The 22,379-nt window shown below is 45.9% G+C and overlaps 1 protein-coding gene across 1 annotated transcript in view; it reads left to right on the top strand.

The window, feature by feature from the left end:
* The window catches only part of plxnd1 (plexin D1), a 599,181-nt gene that overhangs the window by 405,827 nt on the left and 170,975 nt on the right, over positions 1-22,379 (top strand). The window contains exons 25-26 of the mRNA XM_072471999.1: positions 6,640-6,838; positions 8,626-8,772. Of these exons, the coding sequence (XP_072328100.1) occupies positions 6,640-6,838; positions 8,626-8,772 (346 nt within the window). The remainder of the gene's footprint in view (positions 1-6,639; positions 6,839-8,625; positions 8,773-22,379) is intronic.

The raw sequence follows: 22,379 nt of genomic DNA on the forward strand, positions 1-22,379 counted from the left end.
GGTCGACAGGCAACGGCTAGTATTTAAAGAAATACAACAGATATACATTACTCTAAAGCACAAACACTCAACAGGAAAGGGCAATCAACAGTGGCTAATGAAAGAAGTTAAGGACTGCATTAGATCAAAGGAAGTGACTTACAAGCATGCAGAGAAAGGGGTAAGTCCGAGGATTGGGATCAATTTAGAATCCGTCAAACGAGGATCAAGAAACTGATAATGGGAAAATAGAATATGAATGCAAACTAGCAAGTAACATCAAGGTGGACTGTAAAAGCTTCTTTAGGTATGTGAACAGGAAAGGATTAGCGAGGGCAAATGTGGGACCTTTACAGCAGAATTTCTAATGGGGAAGAGAGAAGTGACGGAGAAAATAAACAATTACTTTGTCAGTTTCCATGGAGGGAAATGCAGAAAATCTCCAAGATACACCATGGAACCAAGGAGCTTGTGAAAATCAGGAACTGAAAGAAATTAGTCTTAGTAAAGAGGTAGTACTTGAAAAGTTAATTGGACTGAAGGTTGATAAATCCCTGGACAAGATGAGCTACATCCCAGAGTGTTGAAGGAGGTGGCTACAGAGATGGATGCATCAATAGATGTCTTTCACCTATTTCCCCCCTCCATTCCTGAACTCCTGTTGGCTCTGGTCCACCGGTATTACACATCTTCCTGAATTGCATTTGCCTAGCTCCCTGTGAGAGTTCACTGCCATTTCACTGGCAGTCTGATTGTGTGGGAGTGGCATCGATACCGAAAGCAATGGAAATGAGAATTTGGAGAAATGTCAGTTTCTGAAACATTGGTTTAACCTTAATGGGCGTATTGGACCCTGTTCTGGAGTGATGGGAAGGCTTTGGAGAGACAGAGTGCAGAACAGATCCCCGAGAATGGGTACAGGGTTACAAAGAACAAACAAAGAACAAAGAAATGTACAGCTCAGGAACAGGCCCTTCGGCCCTCCAAGCCCGTGCCGACCATACTGCCCGACTAAACTACAATCTTCTACACTTCCTGGGTCCGTATCCTTCTATTCCCATCCTATTCATATATTTGTCAAGATGCCCCTTAAATGTCCCTATCGTCCCTGCTTCCACTACCTCCTCCGGTAGCGAGTTCCAGGTACCCACTACCCTCTGCGTAAAAAACTTGCCTCGTACATCTACTCTAAACCTTGCCCCTCTCACCTTAAACCTATGCCCCCTAGTAATTGACCCCTCTACCCTGGGGAAAAGCCTCTGACTATCCACTCTGTCTATGCCCCTCATAATTCTGTATACCTCTATCAGGTCGCCCCTCAACCTCCTTCGTTCCAGTGAGAACAAACCGAGTTTATTCAATCGCTCCTCATAGCTTATGCCCTCCATACCAGGCAACATTCTGGTAAATCTCTTCTGCACCCTCTCTAAAGCCTCCACATCCTTCTGGTAGTGTGGCGACCAGAATTGAACACTATACTCCAAGTGTGGCCTAACTAAGGTTCTATACAGCTGCAGCATGACTTGCCAGTTCTTATACTCAATGCCCCGGCCAATGAAGGCAAGCATGCTGTTTGCCTTCTTGACTACCTTCTCCACCTGTGTTGCCCCTTTCAGTGACCTGTGGACCTGTACTCCTAGATCTCTTTGACTTTCAATACTCTTGAGGGTTCTACCATTCACTGTATATTCCCTACCTGCATTAGACCTTCCAAAATGCATTACCTCACATTTGTCCGGATTAAACTCCATCTGCCATCTCTCCGCCCAAGTCTCCAGACAATCTAAATCCTGCTGTATCCTCAGACAGTCCTCATCGCTATCCGCAATTCCACCAACCTTTGTGTCGTCTGCAAACTTACTAATCAGACCAGTTACATTTTCCTCCAAATCATTTATATATACTACAAAGAGCAAAGGTCCCAGCACTGATCCCTGTGGAACACCACTGGTCACAGCCCTCCAATTAGAAAAGCATCCCTCCATTGCTACCCTCTGCCTTCTATGGCCTAGCCAGTTCTGTATCCACCTTGCCAGTTCACTCCTGATCCCGTGTGACTTCACTTTTTGTACTAGTCTACCATGAGGGACCTTGTCAAAGGCCTTACTGAAGTCCATATAGACAACATCTACTGCCCTACCTGCATCAATCATCTTAGTGACCTCCTCGAAAAACTCTATCAAGTTAGTGAGACACGACCTCCCCTTCACAAAACCGTGCTGCCTCTCACTAATACGTCCATTTGCTTCCAAATGGGAGTAGATCCTGTCTCTAAGAATTCTCTCCAGTAATTTCCCTACCACTGAAGTAAGGCTCACCGGCCTGTAGTTCCCGGGATTATCCTTGCTACCCTTCTTAAACAGAGGAACAACATTGGCTATTCTCCAGTCCTCCGGGACATCCCCTGAAGACAGCGAGGATCCAAAGATTTCTGTCAAGGCCTCAGCAATTTCCTCTCCAGCCTCCCTCAGTATTCTGGGGTAGATCCCATCAGGCCCTGGGGACTTATCTACCTTAATATTTTTTAAGACACCCAACACCTCGTCTTTTTGGATCACAATGTGACCCAGGCTATCTACACCCCCTTCTCCAGACTCAACATCTACCAATTCCTTCTCTTTGGTGAATACTGATGCAAAGTATTCATTTAGTACCTCGCCCATTTCCTCTGGCTCCACACATAGATTCCCTTGCCTGTCCTTCAGTGGGCCAACCCTTTCCCTGGCTACCCTCTTGCTTTTTATGTACGTGTAAAAAGCCTTGGGATTTTCCTTAACCCTATTTGCTAATGACTTTTCGTGACCCCTTCTAGCCCTCCTGACTCCTTGCTTAAGTTCCTTCCTACTTTCCTTATATGCCACACAGGCTTCGTCTGTTCCCAGCCTCTTAGCCCTGACAAATGCCTCCTTTTTCTTTTTGACGAGGCCTACAATATCACTCGTCATCCAAGGTTCCCGAAAATTGCCGTATTTATCTTTCTTCCTCACAGGAACATGCCGGTCCTGTATTCCTTTCAGCTGACACTTGAAAGCCTCCCACATGTCAGATGTTGATTTGCCCTCAAACATCCGCCCCCAATCTATGTTCTTCAGTTCCCGCCTAATATTGTTATAATTAGCCTTCCCCCAATTTAGCACATTCATCCTCGGACCACTCTTATCCTTGTCCACCAGTACTTTAAAACTTACTGAATTGTGGTCACTGTTACCGAAATGCTCCCCTACTGAAACATCTACCACCTGACCGGGCTCATTCCCCAATACCAGGTCCAGTACCGCCCCTTCCCTAGTTGGACTGTTTACATATTGTTTTAAGAAGCCCTCCTGGATGCTCCTTACAAACTCCGCCCCGTCTAAGCCCCTGGCACTAAGTGAGTCCCAGTCAATATTGGGGAAGTTGAAGTCTCCCATCACCACAACCCTGTTGTTTTTACTCTTTTCCAAAATCTGTCTACCTATCTGCTCCACTATCTCCCGCTGGCTGTTGGGAGGCCTGTAGTATACCCCCAACATTGTGACTGCACCCTTCTTATTCCTGATCTCTACCCATATAGCCTCACTGCCCTCTGAGGTGTCCTCTCGCAGTATAGCTGTGATATTCTCCCGAACAAGTAGCGCAACTCCACCTCCCCTTTTACATCCCCCTCTATCCCGCCTGAAACATCTAAATCCTGGAACGTTTAGCTGCCAATCCTGCCCTTCCCTCAACCAGGTCTCTGTAATGGCAACAACATCATAGTTCCAAGTAGTAATCCAAGCTCTAAGTTCATCTGCCTTACCCGTAATGCTCCTTGCATTAAAACATATGCACTTCAGGCCACCAGACCCGCTGTGTTCAGCAACTTCTCCCCGTCTGCTCTGCCTCAGAGCCACACTGTCCCTATTCCCTAGTTCTCCCTCAATGCTCTCACCTTCTGAAAGGGTTGAGGAGCTTCAGTTATCTTGAGGGACTGCAGAAGCTGGGCTTGTCCTCTGAGACTGATACAAGAAATTTGATTTTAAAAAACTGTTCAAAATCACGGATAATTTTGGGTGAGTGAATAAGGACAAACTCTTTTCACTGGATGGAGAGTCAGTAACCAGGGGACACAGATTTAAGATCATTGGCCAGAGAAAACATGAGAATTTTCCCCCATGCTGGAAGTAATTTTAATCATAACTTTCACGAAGCAGGGGCTAATTGGATGGCATTACAGGAACTATCAAAGAGACACAATGCATTGAAGAGTTTCCTTCTGCCTACAACCCTCTGTGGCTAACAGGCAGCTGATTCAATATCACCAAATTCACAATTATCCCCACCGACTGTCAATAAGGTGCAAGAACCCAAGCTGATTTCTCCCTCTAACTGAGGGTGATGACGTCAATTGTCTTCTCCTGCAAACCCCATACCAGCTGTTAATGTGGCTGAGATCCAATGATTCAGTGTCGAGGAGGAACGTCAGCTCAGCAGCTCATTGGTAAGGGAGAGGTATGTGTCGTGTTGGGTGTTCCGATACACAAATGATCCAACACGGTTGTAGATGGTACAACTCTGTTTTATTGTCTTAAACAATAACAACTAATAACTGCTGGCTAGAATGAGCGGGAACTGTGGTGTTCCCTGTTTTATAGTGCGTGTGCTCTCACTGGTGATTGGCTGCGATGTTGTGTGTGTGTTGGTTGGTCCAACTACCTGTCCATCAGTGTGTGTGTGATTGCACCATGATATGTTAATGTGGATATCATGACATCCCCCCTTTTCACAAGGATATGTGCCTACATGCTAATAAATATTGGTGTGTACTGAGTGCATCTGAGTATGTGTGTGCAATATTTACAACATGTACATGAGGCTAAACTATATACAGAGGAAGGTGTCAGGTGCAACAGAGCAACGATGTTGTACCAATAACAGAACAAGTGCAATCATCAAACAACGAGAGAGAACTCCTGGAACGACAAGAAAGAAACACGTTAACAGTGTTGCAAGACAATTCAGTGAGTCCAATGTGCAAACAGGCTCATAAGTCAAGTCAATCAGCTGGGCGACGAATTCAGGTTGACCGTTAGGGTGGCACACCACTCATCGCCTGGATCAATGCTGTGCACTGGCAGCGGCTGGTGGTTCCGACTTGGGGACATCCGGTTCTTGATTATTACCGCAACGCGGAGGGGTTCCCTGGCTTCGGTATCACTGGTCCGCATGTTGTCAGGATATGACTCAGTGTCTGGGGGCCGAATGGCCCGCACGTCCCTGCGAGGCTGGCGGAATTGTTGAGAGTTGGCAGGTTGAGCTGCTCGACAGCAGGCAGCGTAGTGGCCCATCCTGCCACAGCGGAGGCATTGTCACGCTTTGGCCGGACATTGCCGCTTTAAGTGGGCGGAGCCACAGTTGCCGCACGTCGTGACGTCATGGCGTTCGTTGCGCCACCGCGCATGTGCGGTGCGGTCCTGCGTAGAACGCGCCTGCACATCGCGTCCCTCTGCGTCGACGTCCCCTCTTTTGGCGCGTACCAGCGCGAGAGGCCTCGGAAAGTGCGCGAAATGGCCGCACTCGTGCGGGCCGGGAGGAACTCGATCGACTGGACCCGCTCGGCCTCGTAGGACCTCTGCCGTGCCGATTCGGCCGCCTGGATTTGGGAGTACCGTCTGGTCGCGTTTTCGTGGAGGACGCAGGTTTCAATGGGGGTGACTAGGGTGAGGCACATTATTTTGAGGAGCTGCTGGCGTAGGGTGTCCGAGGTGACCCCAAAAACTATCTGGTCCCGAATCATGGAATCGGAGGTGGCCTCATAGCCGCAGGACTGCGCGAGGATACGGAGGTGTGTCAAATAAGATTGAAAAGGCTCATCCTTACCCTGCAGGCGCTGCTGGAAGAGGTACCTCTCGAAGCTCTCATTGACTTCCACGCTGAAGTGTTCCTCGAACTTGAAAAGCACCATCTTGTATTTTGTCTTGTTCTCACCTTCCGCGAATGCCAGGGAGTTGTAGATGTGGATGGCTGTGTTGCCCTGCCGTGGAGAGGAGGAGGGCGATCTTCCTGGTGTCCAAGGCACTCTCCCTGTCTGTGGCTTCTAGGAAGAGCTGGAAGCGCTGTTTAAACAGCTTCCAGTTGACGCCAAGATTTCCAGCGATTCGGAGCGGCTGCGGCGGGCTGATGTTTTCCATGGAGCAGGATGGCGGATTTCTGAAGAGGTGCAGGTAGGTCTCACAGTCACTGGCTAGTTTCCAGTCCTGGTACATGTCGTGTTGGGTGTTCCGATACACAAATGATCCAACACGGTTGTAGATGGTACAACTTAAACAATAACAACTAATAACTGCTGGCTGAGGTTCGTGCTTCACCAGCTAACCTGTGGACCCAGCCCTATCACTATCTTAGTGAGGCACTCAGCACATGGTGTATGTCTGAGTGTCACACTGTGAGCTCTGTGCTCTGAGCTGTCTCCTGGTAGAATGAGTGGAAACTGTGGTGTTCCCTGTTTTATAGTGCGTGTGCTCTCACTGGTGATTGGCTGCGATGTTGTGTGTGTGTTGGTTGGTCCAACTACCTGTCCATCAGTGTGTGTGTGATTGCACCATGATATGCTGATGTGGATATCATGACAGTGTGGGCCAGCCAGCTCCTGGAAATGGGATTAAAGTCTGAATACAAATGGTGCTACTTACCTCTCCCCAGGTGTAATCTGGCATCCTTACTGACCATTGCACTGCACAGCAAGTTGGAATACTACACCAGTATCATGAAGGATCTGCTGGTGGATCTCATTGATGCCTCTGCTTCCAAGAACCCCAAGCTGATGCTGCGTAGAACAGAGTCAGTAGTGGAGAAGATGCTGACCAACTGGATGTCCATCTGCATGTACAGCTTCCTCAAGGTACCAGCTGCACCATCTCCTGATTGTTGTGTGTCCTTTTCATCAACTGCACTGGTTTCACTGTCACGCCTGCCATGACCCTGTACCCCGCCACCCTGTACCCCACCACCCTGTACCCCGCCACCCTGTACCCCGCCACCCTGTACCCCGCCACCCTATCAAGAGAGACTGGATAGGCTGGGGTTGTTTTCCCTGGAGCAGCGGAGCCTGAGAGGGGACCTGACTGAGGTGTATAAAATGATGAGGGTCATGGACAGGGTGGACAGGAAGGCACTTTTCCCCCTAAGGGAGGGGTCAATAACCAAGGGGCAGAGATTTAAGGTAGTGGGCAAGAGGTTTAGAGGAGATGTGAGTGGGAACCTTTTACACCCAGAGGGCGGTGGGACTCTGGAGCTCACTGCCTGAAAGGTGGTAAAGGCGGGAACCCTCACAACATTTAAGAAGCATTTAGATGAGCACTTGAAATGCCCGAGCGCACAAGACCAATTACTGGAAAATGGGAATAGAATAGAGAGGTGCTTGATGGCCAGCGCAGGCGCAAAGGGCCAAAGGACCTCTTTCTGTGCTGTAAAACCCGAGGACTCCATGACGCTATGACACTGTACCACGTGACTCTGTACATGCTTTGTACCGCGTGACGCTGTATCCCGTGATGCTGTACTCCGTGATGCTGTGCCGCGTGACGCTGTACCCCGTGATGCTGTGCCCCTTGTCTTTATGCCCCGTAACACAGTACCTCCGCTGTGCCTCATAACACAGTACCCCGTACTACTGTATCCCGTGCTACTGTACCCTGTGACACTGTACCCTGTGACACTGTACCCAATAACATATCTATGGTGGGACTCTACCTGTGCCAGTAACAGATCTGTGGTGAGACTGAATCCCGTGACACTGTGCCCGGTGACATATTGTGGTGATACTGTACCCTGTGATGCTGTAACCAGTGACGCTGTACCCAATAACACACCAGTGGTGAGACTGTACCAGGTGACACTGTACCCGGTGATACTGTACCCAATAACACACCAGTGGTGAGACTGTACCCGGTGATACTGTACACAATAACACCAGTGGTGAGATGTACCCGGTGAGGCGCTACCCAATAAAGGTCTATCTGGTGACGCCGTACCCAATAACACAGCTGTGATGAGACTGTACCCAGTGACACTGTACCCGGTGATACTGTACAGTGACACTGTACCCGGTGATACTGTACACAATAACACACCTGTGGTGAGACTGCACCCGGTGATACTGTGCCTTGTTATGTTGTACCCAAAACACATGTGTGGTGACACTGTACTCCGTGATGCCATACCCAATAACACACCTGTGGTGACACTGTACCCGGTGACACTGTACCCGGTGACACTGTACCCAGTAACACACCTGTGGTGAAACTGTACGAGGTGACACACCACCCCATGATGCTGTACCCAATAACATGCCAGTAGTGAGACTGTACGCAGTGAGGCGCGACCCCATGATGCTCTACCCAATAACATGCCAGTAGTGAGACTGTACACAGTGAGGCGTGACCCCATGATGCTGTACCCAATAACACACGTGTGGTGAGACTATACGCGGTGACACACTATCCCATGACGCTGTACCCAATAACACATCTGTGGTGATACTGTGCTCGGTAACACTGTACCCAATAACACATCTGTAATGAGACTGTACACAGTGATGCTGTGACCAATGATGTTGTACTCTAATGTGAATGTAACATTCTACTGACTCTGGGTCAGCTCTTTCACTGTCTGCGTGCTGTGTTACAGGAGACAGTGGGTGAACCTTTCTTCTTGTTACTCTGTGCCATGAAGCAACAAATTAATAAAGGTTCGGTGGATGCCATTACAGGAAAAGCTCGATACACGCTGAATGAAGAGTGGCTCCTACGGGAGAATATTGAGGCAAGACCAACGGTAAGAAACAGGAGGAGCACGGTGGAGGGAAACAGTTGCAGTAGCTCATAGTAACCCGTGACCCTGGGGGACAGGTCCAAAAATAGGGCCTGCGGCTAGGGATTGACAGGAGCCAGCATCACGGTCCCAGACTGTGGTCCAAGTCCAGAGAATCAGGGTTGATGTGCCCCTATTGACAAGCGAGTGTAATTACAGTGTGACTAGTTTCCAGATAGATAGTATCCAGTATAAATGTGGTCAGTGGAATTTTAAAATATTTTTATTTAAATTTTTCCATTATAAACAAAATAATAAAAAACAATTAACCCAAGTTACAATATCAAAGAACAAGCAAAAACACAAATTAACTTAACCCCTCAGAACTAAACTAAACCCCTTGGGTGACTACCTCTTTAAAAAAGAAAATTAATGGTTGCCATCGTAGGTAGAACCCTTCTACCGACCCCCCTAATGGTGCACTTGGCCTTCTCCAAATACAAAAATTACTTGAGGTCACCCAACCAAACTAGGCTGAGGTACTGGGTGGAGTAGGAGACCTCCACCCAATCAGAACCCCTCTGTGTGCTATCAATGAGGTGAAGGCGAGGACATCCACCTTCACCCCGGTCTGCAGCACTGGAGAGTGATACCCCAAAAATGGCCACCAACGGACATGACTCCAAATCGACATTGAGTATCTCTGACATGGTGTTGAAGAGAAACCCAAAAACTTACTAACTTGGGACAAGACCAGAACATATGAGTGTGGTTAGCCAGCCCCCGAGAACAACACTCACACCTGTCCTCCACCCCAGAAAAGAATGCACTCATCCTCGCTTTCGTCAGATGAGCCCTGTGTGCCACCTTAAACTGGATCAGACTTAGGCGAGCACATGAGGATGTGGAGTTGACCCTGTGAAGGGCCTCGCTCCATTCCTCATCAACCAGAATAGGACCCAATTCACCCTCCCATTTCACCCTTACCTGTGGTTAGGCCATAGCTAGAGTATTGTTTACAGTTCTGGAATGCACATTATAGGAGGGATGTGAAGCACTTGAAAGGCTTTAGAAAAGTTTACCAGGATGATCCTGGGCTGGAGAATTTTAGTTATGAAGAGAGATTGGAATGACTTGAATTGTTTCCCTTGGAGTAGATGAGACCAAGGGGGTGGGGGGCGGCATGATTGAGATGCATAAAATTATAAGGAGGATAAATAGAGTTGACAGGAAGAAGCTTTTCCCCATGGTGGACGGATCAATGACTAGGGACATAGATTTAAGGTAAGGGGCAGGAGGTTTAATAGGGGTGAGGATTTTCACCCAGGGTGTGGAGGGAGTTTGGAACTCGCTGCCGGAATGGACAATTAAGAAGTATTTAGATGTGTATTTGTGATCCCAGGACATACAAGGCTATGGGCCAAGTGCTGGAAAATGCGATTAGAATGGTTAGATGGTTGTTTTTTGACCAGCGCAGATTCAATGCGCCTAAGGGCCTTTTCTCTGCTGTATGACTCTACCTCATGCAACAAAGCCGACTGAATATTCCCTGAATCCTTGGGAGAATACACGCTTCCTTGCTAAGGGGGCAGGGCGACTTGAGTACTTCTGGTATAAAGCCCGCCGGTCCGGGACCAGCCGACACTCACTCGGTTGGGAAGCACCGAGTGTTGTTTGTCCAGGGCTCCTGAAAAAAACTATTATTTCACTTAACTTCTTGCAGATACAAAATGGAAAGTATTCACTTGTATCCAAATTCAACTTCTATCCAGAGAAGGAGCCAAAGCTCCCAAGCAGCTTCATTATCTCATCCATAGTGGATACTGGGTCCGAAATGTAAAGAAGCAGGTCATCCGTGTACAAGGATACCCGATGCTCCACCACTCCCTGATTTATCCACTTCCACTTAATAGAAGATCTCAGCATTATGGTAAGGGATTCCATTGCCAAAGCAAACAAGAGCAGAGACATTGGACATCGCTGCCTCATGCCTATTGAGCAGAAAGTAACCTAAAGTCAAAGCATTTGTGAAGACACTAGCAGTGGGGCTCTATAAAGTAAACAAATTCAGGATATAAACTTTTGTCCAATCCAAACCTCCCAACAATGTGAAAGAGATAACCCCACTCCACCCTATCAACTCCTTTTCAGTGTCTAGGGAAACAATCACCTCCAGTTTGACAGTGGGAGAGGACAACATTTAACAGACGTATGTTGGCCGACCCTGAACAAAGCGCGGCTGGTCTTCCGAGATCACTTCTGGGGGGCCGAACTCCAACCGCAGTGTCAGCACTTTTGCAAATAGCTTAACATCCCCATTTAAAAGTGAAATAGATCAGTAGGAGCCATGTTCCGTAGGCTCCTTGACTTTCTTAAAGATCAGGGAAATCGAGGCCTGCGTAAGTGTAACAGGCAACGAACCCCAGGGATAATGAGTTATTAAACATATCAAAAATTAGAGGCATCAATTTCTCCGCAAACGTCTTATAAAACTCAATGGGGAAGCCATCAGGGCCAGGACCTTTACCAGTCTGCATCAACCCAATGCATTTCATAATTTCCTGTGGGTCCATAGTGATTAAACAAAGAAAAATTTGCAGTCACAGTCAGGAAACTACCCCTACCTCACCCCTCGTCCTTGCCCTCAGACACTATTGCACGCAAATACGCATACCGATAACAGCAAGGTGAACATAAACAACTTAAACCTACCTTTAATAACCCAAACCACAAACAGAACAAAAACACTAAGCTCATTATCTAAAACAGAACTACTATAATGCTCTGACGTCAACCCCCCAATGCCGCTCCCGTTAGCTAGCTCTTCGGCTAGCAGGGTGACTCCCACACAGAGTGAAGAAAAATGCTCACAGACAAAAAATCACAGCGTACAAAAAGCCCTTAAAACGTTATACTCCAACAGGGAGCTCTATATTTTCATACCAGTTAGAACAAAAACCCACATAAAACTAAACCCCAAACCTCAGCCCAACTTGTAAAACATTCAACCCCAACCAGAACAGAAAAATGCAAACATCAACGAGGATCCCCAACAATTCCACATATCAATATGCCCATTCCCAATATCCAAAAACCGCAATCATCCTTTGCCGAGCCCATGATTCTTAACAAGGAATCCGCCTCCCCCAGCACATCAGAAGAAGAATTTTCCCTCAAAACCTACTCTCGGTCGCGCCAGGTACACCATCCCAAACCGGACTCCGATTTTGTACAAGGCGGCCTTGGCTTTGTTGAACGTGACCCTCTTCGTCACCAGCACCTCTCCCACATCCTGGTAATACCCAATAGCGTGGCCTTCCCATTTGTAGTTGCGGTGCTCCCTCTCCCATCTCAGGACTCCGCTTTTTTCCTTTGAAGCTGTGAATCTTCACGATTACTGCTTGAGGTGGTTAGTCAGGATGAGGCTTCTGTCGAAGTATCCAGTGGGCTCAGTCCAGTTCGGGAGGGGACGTGAGTTCACCCTCCTCCACCATCTTCCTAAACACATCCGCAAAGTACAGTGTGGGTGTCGGGCCTTCCATCTCCTCTGGCAGCCCCACAATTTGGATGTTTTGCCTCCTGGAATGATTCTCCAAATCATGCTTTATTCGCATCGGCCCTCAGAGACTTCTCCGCATCCAAGGGCCACCTCCATGCACCTTTACTGTTTTGTTGGTCCTCTTCAATGCCAAATGGATGGGAGCCAAGGCCTCTTCCTTTGATTTGCAGAGGTCCCCCAATACAGCCCGCCAGTGTCTGTCAAAGTCTGTCACTAATGTGCTCGTAAGCATCTTGGCCGTCAGTGAATTGGCCGGTCTCGCAGAGGTTGCTGCCACCATTTCGTCCACCGACAAACCCCGAAAGGTTTCCGATTCAGTCGACAAACTTCTGCTTTCAAGCTTTTTTCCCCAGGGTTTTCTGGGAATTTCACCTGTGTAGGTGCCTTATCCTGTTACATATCTGGGTTTTTAGCTGAAAATACCCCTGACACTAAACAAAAAGAACAAATTGTGCAGTACACAAGTGGGAGCCACTTCTGGCATGACTTCCCACTACAGAACTCCACCGGAAGTCTGAGGTCAGTGGAATTTATAACAGAAATATAAAATGAAGGGTGTGATTCAGCAGACTTGAGTTAAAGTCACCCTCCCACCCTCTCCACGTAATCCCACCTAACTTTTCGGACACTAACGGGCAAATTGGCATGGCCAATCCACCTCACCTGCACATCTTTGGACAGTGGGAGGAAACCGGAGCACCCGGAGAAAACCCACGCAGACACGGGGAGAACTTGCAGATTCCATACAGCCAGTCACCCGAGGTCAGAATCTAACCCGGGTCCCTGGAGATGTGAGGCAGCAGTGACAGCAACAACAACAACGTCAACATCATTAGCTAGTGAGGCAGCATCAACAACAACGTCAACATCATTAGCTAGTGAGGCAGCATCAACAACACAGTCAACATCATTAGTTAATGAGGCAGCATCAACATCACCGTCAAAGTCATTAGTGAGGCAGCATCAAAACGCCGTCAACATCATTACCTAGTGAGGCAGCATCAACAACAACGTCAACATCATTAGTTAGTGAGGCAGCATCAACAACAACGTCAACATCATTAGCTAGTGAGGCAGCATCAACAACATCGTCAACATCATTAGCTAGTGAGGCAGCATCAACAACACAGTCAACATCATTAGTTAGTGAGGCAGCATCAACAACACCGTCAACATCATTAGTTAGTGAGACAGCATCAACATCATCGTCAACATCATTAGTTAGTGAGGCAGCATCAACAACAACGTCAACATCATTAGCTAGAGAGGCAGCATCAACAACACAGTCAACATCATTAGTTAGTGAGGCAGCATCAACAACACCGTCAACATCATTAGTTAGTGAGACAGCATCAACATCATCGTCAACATCATTAGTTAGTGAGGCAGCATCAACAACACCGTCAACATCATTAGTTAGTGAGGCTGCATCAACAACACCGTCAACATCATGAGCTAGTGAGGCAGCATCAACAACACCATCAACATCATTAGTTAGTGAGACAGCATCAACAACACCGTTAACATCATTAGTTAGTGAGGCAGCATCAACATCATCGTCAACATCATTAGCTCGTGAAACAGCATCAACAACACCGTCAACATCATTAGCTCGTGAAACAGCATCAACAACACCATCAACATCATTAGTTAGTGAGACATGAGAACATAAGAACTAGGAACAGGAGTAGGCCATCTGGCCCCTCGAGCCTGCTCCGCCATTTAATGAGATCATGGCTGATCTTTGTGGACTTAGCTCCACTCTCCGTACACAAGTGGGAGCCACTTCTGGCATGACTTCCCACTACATAACTCCACCGGAAGTCTGAGGTCAGTGGAATTTATAACAGAAATATAAAATGAAGGGTGTGATTCAGCAGACTTGAGTTAAAGTCACCCTCCCACCCTCTCCCCGTAATCCCACCTAACTTTTCGGGCACTAACGGGCAAATTGGCATGGCCAATCCACCTCACCTGCACATCTTTGGACAGTGGGAGGAAACCGGAGCACCCGGAGAAAACCCACGCAGACACGGGGAGAACTTGCAGATTCCATACAGCCAGTCACCCGAGGTCAGAATCTAACCCGGGTCCCTGGAGATGTGAGGCAGCAGTGACAGCAACAACAACAACATCAACATCAACATCATTAGCTAGTGAGGCAGCATCAACAACACTGGCAATATCATTAGCTAGTGAGGCAGCATCAACAACACAGTCAACATCATCAGTTAATGAGGCAGCATCAACATCACCGTCAAAGTCATTAGTGAGGCAGCATCAACAACAACGTCAACATCATTATCTAGTGAGGCAGCATCAACAACAACATCAACATCATTAGCTAGTGAGGCAGCATCAACAACAACGTCAACATCATTACCTAGTGATGCAGCATCAACAACAACGTCAACATTATTAGCTAGTGAGGCAGCATCAACAACAACATCAACATCATTAGCTAGTGAGGCAGCATCAACAACAACATCAACATCATTAGCTAGTGAGGCAGCATCAACAACAACATCAACATCATTAGCTAGTGAGGCAGCATCAACAACAACGTCAACATCATTACCTAGTGAGGCAGCATCAACAACAACGTCAACATTATTAGCTAGTGAGGCAGCATCAACAACAACATCAACATCATTAGCTAGTGAGGCAGCATCAACAACAACATCAACATCATTAGCTAGTGAGGCAGCATCAACAACAACGTCAACATCATTAGCTAGTGAGGCAGCATCAACAACAACGTCAACATCATTAGCTAGTGAGACAGCATCAACATCATCGTCAACATCATTAGCTAGTGAGGCAGCATCAACAACACGGTCAACATCATTAGTTAGCGAGACAGCATCAACAACACCGTCAACATCATTAATTAGTGAGGCAGCATCAACATCATCGTCAACATCATTAGTTAGTGAGGCAGCAGCAACGACACCGTCAACATCATTAGCTAGTGAGGCAGCATCAACAACAACGTCAACATCATTAATTAGTGAGACAGCATCAACAACACCGTCAACATCATTAATTAGTGAGGCAGCATCAACATCATCGTCAACATCATTAGTTAGTGAGGCAGCAGCAACGACACCGTCAACATCATTAGCTAGTGAGGCAGCATCAACAACAACGTCAACATCATTAGCTAGGGAGACAGCATCATCAACACCGTCAACATCATTAGCTAGTGAGGCAGCATCAACAACACCGTCAACATCATTAATTAGTGAGGCAGCATCAACAACAACGTCAACATCATTAGCTAGTGAGGCAGCATCAACAACACCGTCAACATCATTAGTTAGTGAGACAGCGTCAACAACACCGTCAACATCATGAGCTAGTGAGGCAGCGTCAACAACACCATCAACATCATTAGTTAGTGAGACATAAGAACATAAGAACTAGGAACAGGAGTAGGCCATCTGGCCCCTCGAGCCTGCTCCGCCATTTAATGAGATCATGGCTGATCTTTGTGGACTCAGCTCCACTCTCCGGCCCGTACACCATATCCCCGAATCCCTTTATTCTTTAGAAAGGTATCTATCTTTTTCTTAAAAACGTTTAAAGAAGGAGCCTCAACTGCTTTACTGGGCAAGGAATTCCAGAGATTCACAACCCTTTGGCTGAAGAAGTTCCTCCTACACTCCTCCTACACGTCCTAAATCTACTTCCCCTTATTTTGAGGCTATGCCCCCGAGTTCTGCTTTCCCCGACCAGTGGAAACAACCTGCCCGCATCTATCCTATCTATTCCCGTCATAATTTTATATGTTTCAAAAAGATCCCCCCGCATCCTTTGAAACTCCAATGAGTACAGTCCCAGTTTACTCAACCTCTCGTCATAATCTAATCCTCTCAACTCTGGGATCAACCTAGTGAATCTCCTCTGCACTCCCTCCAGTGCCAATATGTCCTTTCTCAGGTAAGGAGACCAAAACTGAGACAGTTAGTGAAACAGCATCAACAACGCCGTCAACATTATTAGTTAGTGAGACAGCATCAACAACACCGTCAACATCATTAGTTAGCGACACAGCATCATCAACACCATCAACATCATTAGTGAGACAGCATCATTAACACCATCAACATCATTAGTGAGACAGCATCAACAACACCGTCAACATCATTAGCTCGTGAGGCAGCATCAACAACATCGACAACATCATTAGCTAGGGAGACAGCATCATCAACACCGTCAACATCATTAGCTAGTGAGGCAGCATCAACAACACCGTCAACATCATTAATTAGTGAGGCAGCATCAACAACAACGTCAACATCATTAGCTAGTGAGGCAGCATCAACAACACCGTCAACATCATTAGTTAGTGAGACAGCGTCAACAACACCGTCAACATCATGAGCTAGTGAGGCAGCGTCAACAACACCATCAACATCATTAGTTAGTGAGACATAAGAACATAAGAACTAGGAACAGGAGTAGGCCATCTGGCCCCTCGAGCCTGCTCCGCCATTTAATGAGATCATGGCTGATCTTTGTGGACTCAGCTCCACTCTCCGGCCCGTACACCATATCCCCGAATCCCTTTATTCTTTAGAAGGGTATCTATCTTTTTCTTAAAAACGTTTAAAGAAGGAGCCTCAACTGCTTCACTGGGCAAGGAATTCCAGAGATTCACAACCCTTTGGCTGAAGAAGTTCCTCCTACACTCCTCCTACACGTCCTAAATCTACTTCCCCTTATTTTGAGGCTATGCCCCCGAGTTCTGCTTTCCCCGACCAGTGGAAACAACCTGCCCGCATCTATCCTATCTATTCCCGTCATAATTTTATATGTTTCAAAAAGATCCCCCCGCATCCTTTGAAACTCCAATGAGTACAGTCCCAGTTTACTCAACCTCTCGTCATAATCTAATCCTCTCAACTCTGGGATCAACCTAGTGAATCTCCTCTGCACTCCCTCCAGTGCCAATATGTCCTTTCTCAGGTAAGGAGACCAAAACTGAGACAGTTAGTGAAACAGCATCAACAACGCCGTCAACATCATTAGTTAGTGAGACAGCATCAACAACACCGTCAACATCATTAGTTAGCGACACAGCATCATCAACACCATCAACATCATTAGTGAGACAGCATCATTAACACCATCAACATCATTAGTGAGACAGCATCAACAACACCGTCAACATCATTAGCTCGTGAGGCAGCATCAACAACATCGACAACATCATTAGTTAGTGAGACAGCATCATCAACACCGTCAACATCATTACCTAGTGAGGCAGCATCAACAACAACGTCAACATCATTAGCTAGTGAGACAGCATCAACAACATCGTCAACATCATTAGCTAGTGAGGCAGCATCAACAACACCGTTAACATCATTAGTTAGTGAGACAGCATCAACATCATCGTCAACATCATTACCTAGTGAGGCAGCATCAACAACAACGTCAACATCATTAGCTAGTGAGGCAGCATCAACAACAACGTCAACATCATTAGCTAGTGAGGCAACATCAACAACACCGTCAACATCATTAGTTAGCGAGACAGCATCAACATCATCGTCAACATCATTAGCTAGTGAGGCAGCATCAACAACACCGTCAACATCATTAGCTAGTGAGGCAGCACCAACAGCACCGTCAACGTCATTAGTTAGTGAGGCAGCATCAATATCTTCGTCAACATCATTAGTTAGTGAGACAGCATCAACAACACCATCAACATCATTAGTTAGTGAGGCAGCATCAACAACACCGTCAACATCATCAGCTAGTGAGACAGCATCAACAACATCGTCAACATCATGAGCGAGTAAAACAGCATCAACATCATCGTCAGCATCATTAGCTAGTGAGGCAGCATCAACAACACCGTCAACATCATTAGCTAGTGAGGCAGCATCAACAACACCGTCAACGTCATTAGTTAGTGAGACAGCATCAACATCTTCGTCAACATCATTAGTTAGTGAGACAGCATCAACAACACCATCAACATCATTAGTTAGTGAGACAGCTTCAACAACATCGCCAACATCATTAGCTAGTGAGACAGCATTAACATCGTCAACATCATTAGTTAGTGAGACAGCATCAACAACACCGTTAATGTCATTAGCTAGTGAGGCAGCATCAACAACACCGTCAACATCATTAGTTAGTGAGGCAGCATCAACAACACCGTCAACGTCATTTATTAGTGAGGCAGCATCAACAACACCGTCAACATCATTAGTTAGTGAGACAGCTTCAACAACATCGCCAACATCATTAGTTAGTGAGACAGCATCAACAACACCGTCAACATCATTAGTTAGTGAGGCAGCATCAACAACACCGTCAATATCATTAGCTAGTGAGACAGCATCAACAACATATTCAACATCATTAGCTAGTGAGACAGCATCAACATCGTCAACATCATTAGTTAGTGAGACAGCACCAACAACAACGTCAACATCATTAACTAGTGAGACAGCATCAACAACACCGTCAACGTCATTAGTTAGTGAGACAGCATCAACATCTTCGTCAACATCATTAGTTAGTGAGACAGCATCAACAACACCATCAACATCATTAGTTAGTGAGACAGCATCAACAACATCGTCAACATCATTAGCGAGTAAAACAGCATCAACAACACCGTCAACATCATTAGTTAGTGAGACAGCATCAACAACACCGTCAACATCATTAGTTAGTGAGACAGCTTCAACAACATCGCCAACATCATTAGCTAGTGAGACAGCATTAACATCGTCAACATCATTAGATAGTGAGACAGCATCAACAACACCGTTAACGTCATTAGCTTGTGAGGCAGCATCAACAACACCGTCAACATCATTAGTTAGTGAGGCAGCATCAACAACACCGTCAACGCCATTTATTAGTGAGGCAGCATCAACAACACCGTCAACATCATTAGTTAGTGACATAGCATCAACAACACCGTCAACATCATTAGTTAGTGAGACAGCATCAACAACACCGTCAATATCATTAGCTAGTGAGACAGCATCAACAACATGTTCAACATCATTAGCTAGTGAGACAGCATCAACATCGTCAACATCATTAGTTAGTGAGACAGCACCAACAAGAACGTCAACATCATTAACTAGTGAGACAGCATCAACAGCACCGTCAACATCATTAGTTAATGAGGTAGCATCAACAACATCGTCAACATCATTAGCTAGTAAAATAGCACAAACAACACCGTCAACATCATTAGCTAGTGAGGCAGCATCAACAACACGGTCAACATCATTAGTTAGTGAGGCAGCATCAACAACACCGTCAACATCATTAGTTAGTGAGGCAGCATCAACAACATCGTCAACATCATTAGCTAGTGAGACAGCATCAACAACATCGTCAACATCATTCGTTAGTGAGGCAGCACCAACAACAACGTCAACATCATTAGCTAGTGACATAGCATCAACAACACCGTCAACATCATTAGTTAGTGAGACAGCATCAACAACACCGTCAATATCATTAGCTAGTGAGACAGCATCAACAACATGTTCAACATCATTAGCTAGTGAGACAGCATCAACATCGTCAACATCATTAGTTAGTGAGACAGCACCAACAAGAACGTCAACATCATTAACTAGTGAGACAGCATCAACAGCACCGTCAACATCATTAGTTAATGAGGTAGCATCAACAACATCGTCAACATCATTAGCTAGTAAAATAGCACAAACAACACCGTCAACATCATTAGCTAGTGAGGCAGCATCAACAACACGGTCAACATCATTAGTTAGTGAGGCAGCATCAACAACACCGTCAACATCATTAGTTAGTGAGGCAGCATCAACAACATCGTCAACATCATTAGCTAGTGAGACAGCACCAACAACAACGTCAACATCATTAACTAGTGAGACAGCATCAACAACACCGTCAACGTCATTAGTTAGTGAGACAGCATCAACATCTTCGTCAACATCATTAGTTAGTGAGACAGCATCAACAACACCATCAACATCATTAGTTAGTGAGACAGCATCAACAACATCGTCAACATCATTAGCGAGTAAAACAGCATCAACAACACCGTCAACATCATTAGTTAGTGAGACAGCATCAACAACACCGTCAACATCATTAGTTAGTGAGACAGCTTCAACAACATCGCCAACATCATTAGCTAGTGAGACAGCATTAACATCGTCAACATCATTAGCTAGTAAAATAGCACAAACAACACCGTCAACATCATTAGCTAGTGAGGCAGCATCAACAACACGGTCAACATCATTAGTTAGTGAGGCAGCATCAACAACACCGTCAACATCATTAGTTAGTGAGGCAGCATCAACAACATCGTCAACATCATTAGCTAGTGAGACAGCATCATCAACATCGTCAACATCATTAGTTAGTGAGACAGCACCAACAACAACGTCAACATCATTAACTGGTGAGACAGCATCAACAACACCGTCAACGTCATTAGTTAGTGAGACAGCATCAACATCTTCGTCAACATCATTAGTTAGTGAGACAGCATCAACAACACAATCAACATCATTAGTTAGTGAGACAGCATCAACAACATCGTCAACATCATTAGCGAGTAAAACAGCATCAACAACACCGTCAACATCATTAGTTAGTGAGACAGCATCAACAACACCGTCAACATCATTAGTTAGTGAGACAGCTTCAACAACATCGCCAACATCATTAGCTAGTGAGACAGCATTAACATCGTCAACATCATTAGATAGTGAGACAGCATCAACAACACCGTTAACGTCATTAGCTTGTGAGGCAGCATCAACAACACCGTCAACATCATTAGTTAGTGAGGCAGCATCAACAACACTGTCAACGCCATTTATTAGTGAGGCAGCATCAACAACACCGTCAACATCATTAGTTAGTGACATAGCATCAACAACACCGTCAATATCATTAGCTACTGAGACAGCATCAACAACATGTTCAACATCATTAGCTAGTGAGACAGCATCAACATCGTCAACATCATTAGTTAGTGAGACAGCACCAACAAGAACGTCAACATCATTAACTAGTGAGACAGCATCAACAGCACCGTCAACATCATTAGTTAATGAGGTAGCATCAACAACATCGTCAACATCATTAGCTAGTAAAATAGCACAAACAACACCGTCAACATCATTAGCTAGTGAGGCAGCATCAACAACACGGTCAACATCATTAGTTAGTGAGGCAGCATCAACAACACCGTCAACATCATTAGTTAGTGAGGCAGCATCAACAACATCGTCAACATCATTAGCTAGTGAGACAACATCAACAACATCGTCAACATCATTCGTTAGTGAGGCAGCATCAACAACACTGTCAACATCATTAGCTAGTGACATAGCATCAACAACACCGTCAACATCATTAACTAGTGAGGCAGCATCAATAACACCGTCAACATCATTAGTTAGTGAGACAGCATCAACAACACCGTCAACATCATTAGCTAGTGAGACAGCATCAACAACACCGTCAACATCATTAGTTAGAAAAACAGCATCAACAACACCGTCAACATCATTAGTTAGTGAGACAGCATTAACATCTTCGTCAACATCATTACCCAGTGAGGCAGCATCAACAACACCGTCAACATCATTAGCTAGTGAGGCAGCATCAACAACAACGTCAACATCATTAGCTAGTGAGGCAGCATCAACTACAACGTCAACATCATTAGCTCGTAAAACAGCATCAACAACACCATCAACATCATTAGTTAGTGAGGCAGCATCAACAACACCGTCAACATCATTAGCTAGTGAGGCAGCATCAACAACACCGTCAACATCATTAGTGAGACAGCATCAACAACACCGCCAACATCATTAGTTAGTGAGGCAGCATCAACAACACCGTCAACATCATTAGCTAGTGAGACAGCACCATCAACACCGTCAACATCATTAGTTAGTGAGGCAGCATCAACAACACGATCAACATCATAAACTAGTGAGGCAGCATCAACAACACCGTCAACATCATTAATTAGTGACGTAGGATCAACAACACCGTCAACATCATTAGTGAG

Source organism: Scyliorhinus torazame, chromosome 13 (assembly GCF_047496885.1).
Source record: "Scyliorhinus torazame isolate Kashiwa2021f chromosome 13, sScyTor2.1, whole genome shotgun sequence".
Taxonomy (NCBI): Eukaryota; Metazoa; Chordata; class Chondrichthyes; order Carcharhiniformes; family Scyliorhinidae; genus Scyliorhinus; species Scyliorhinus torazame.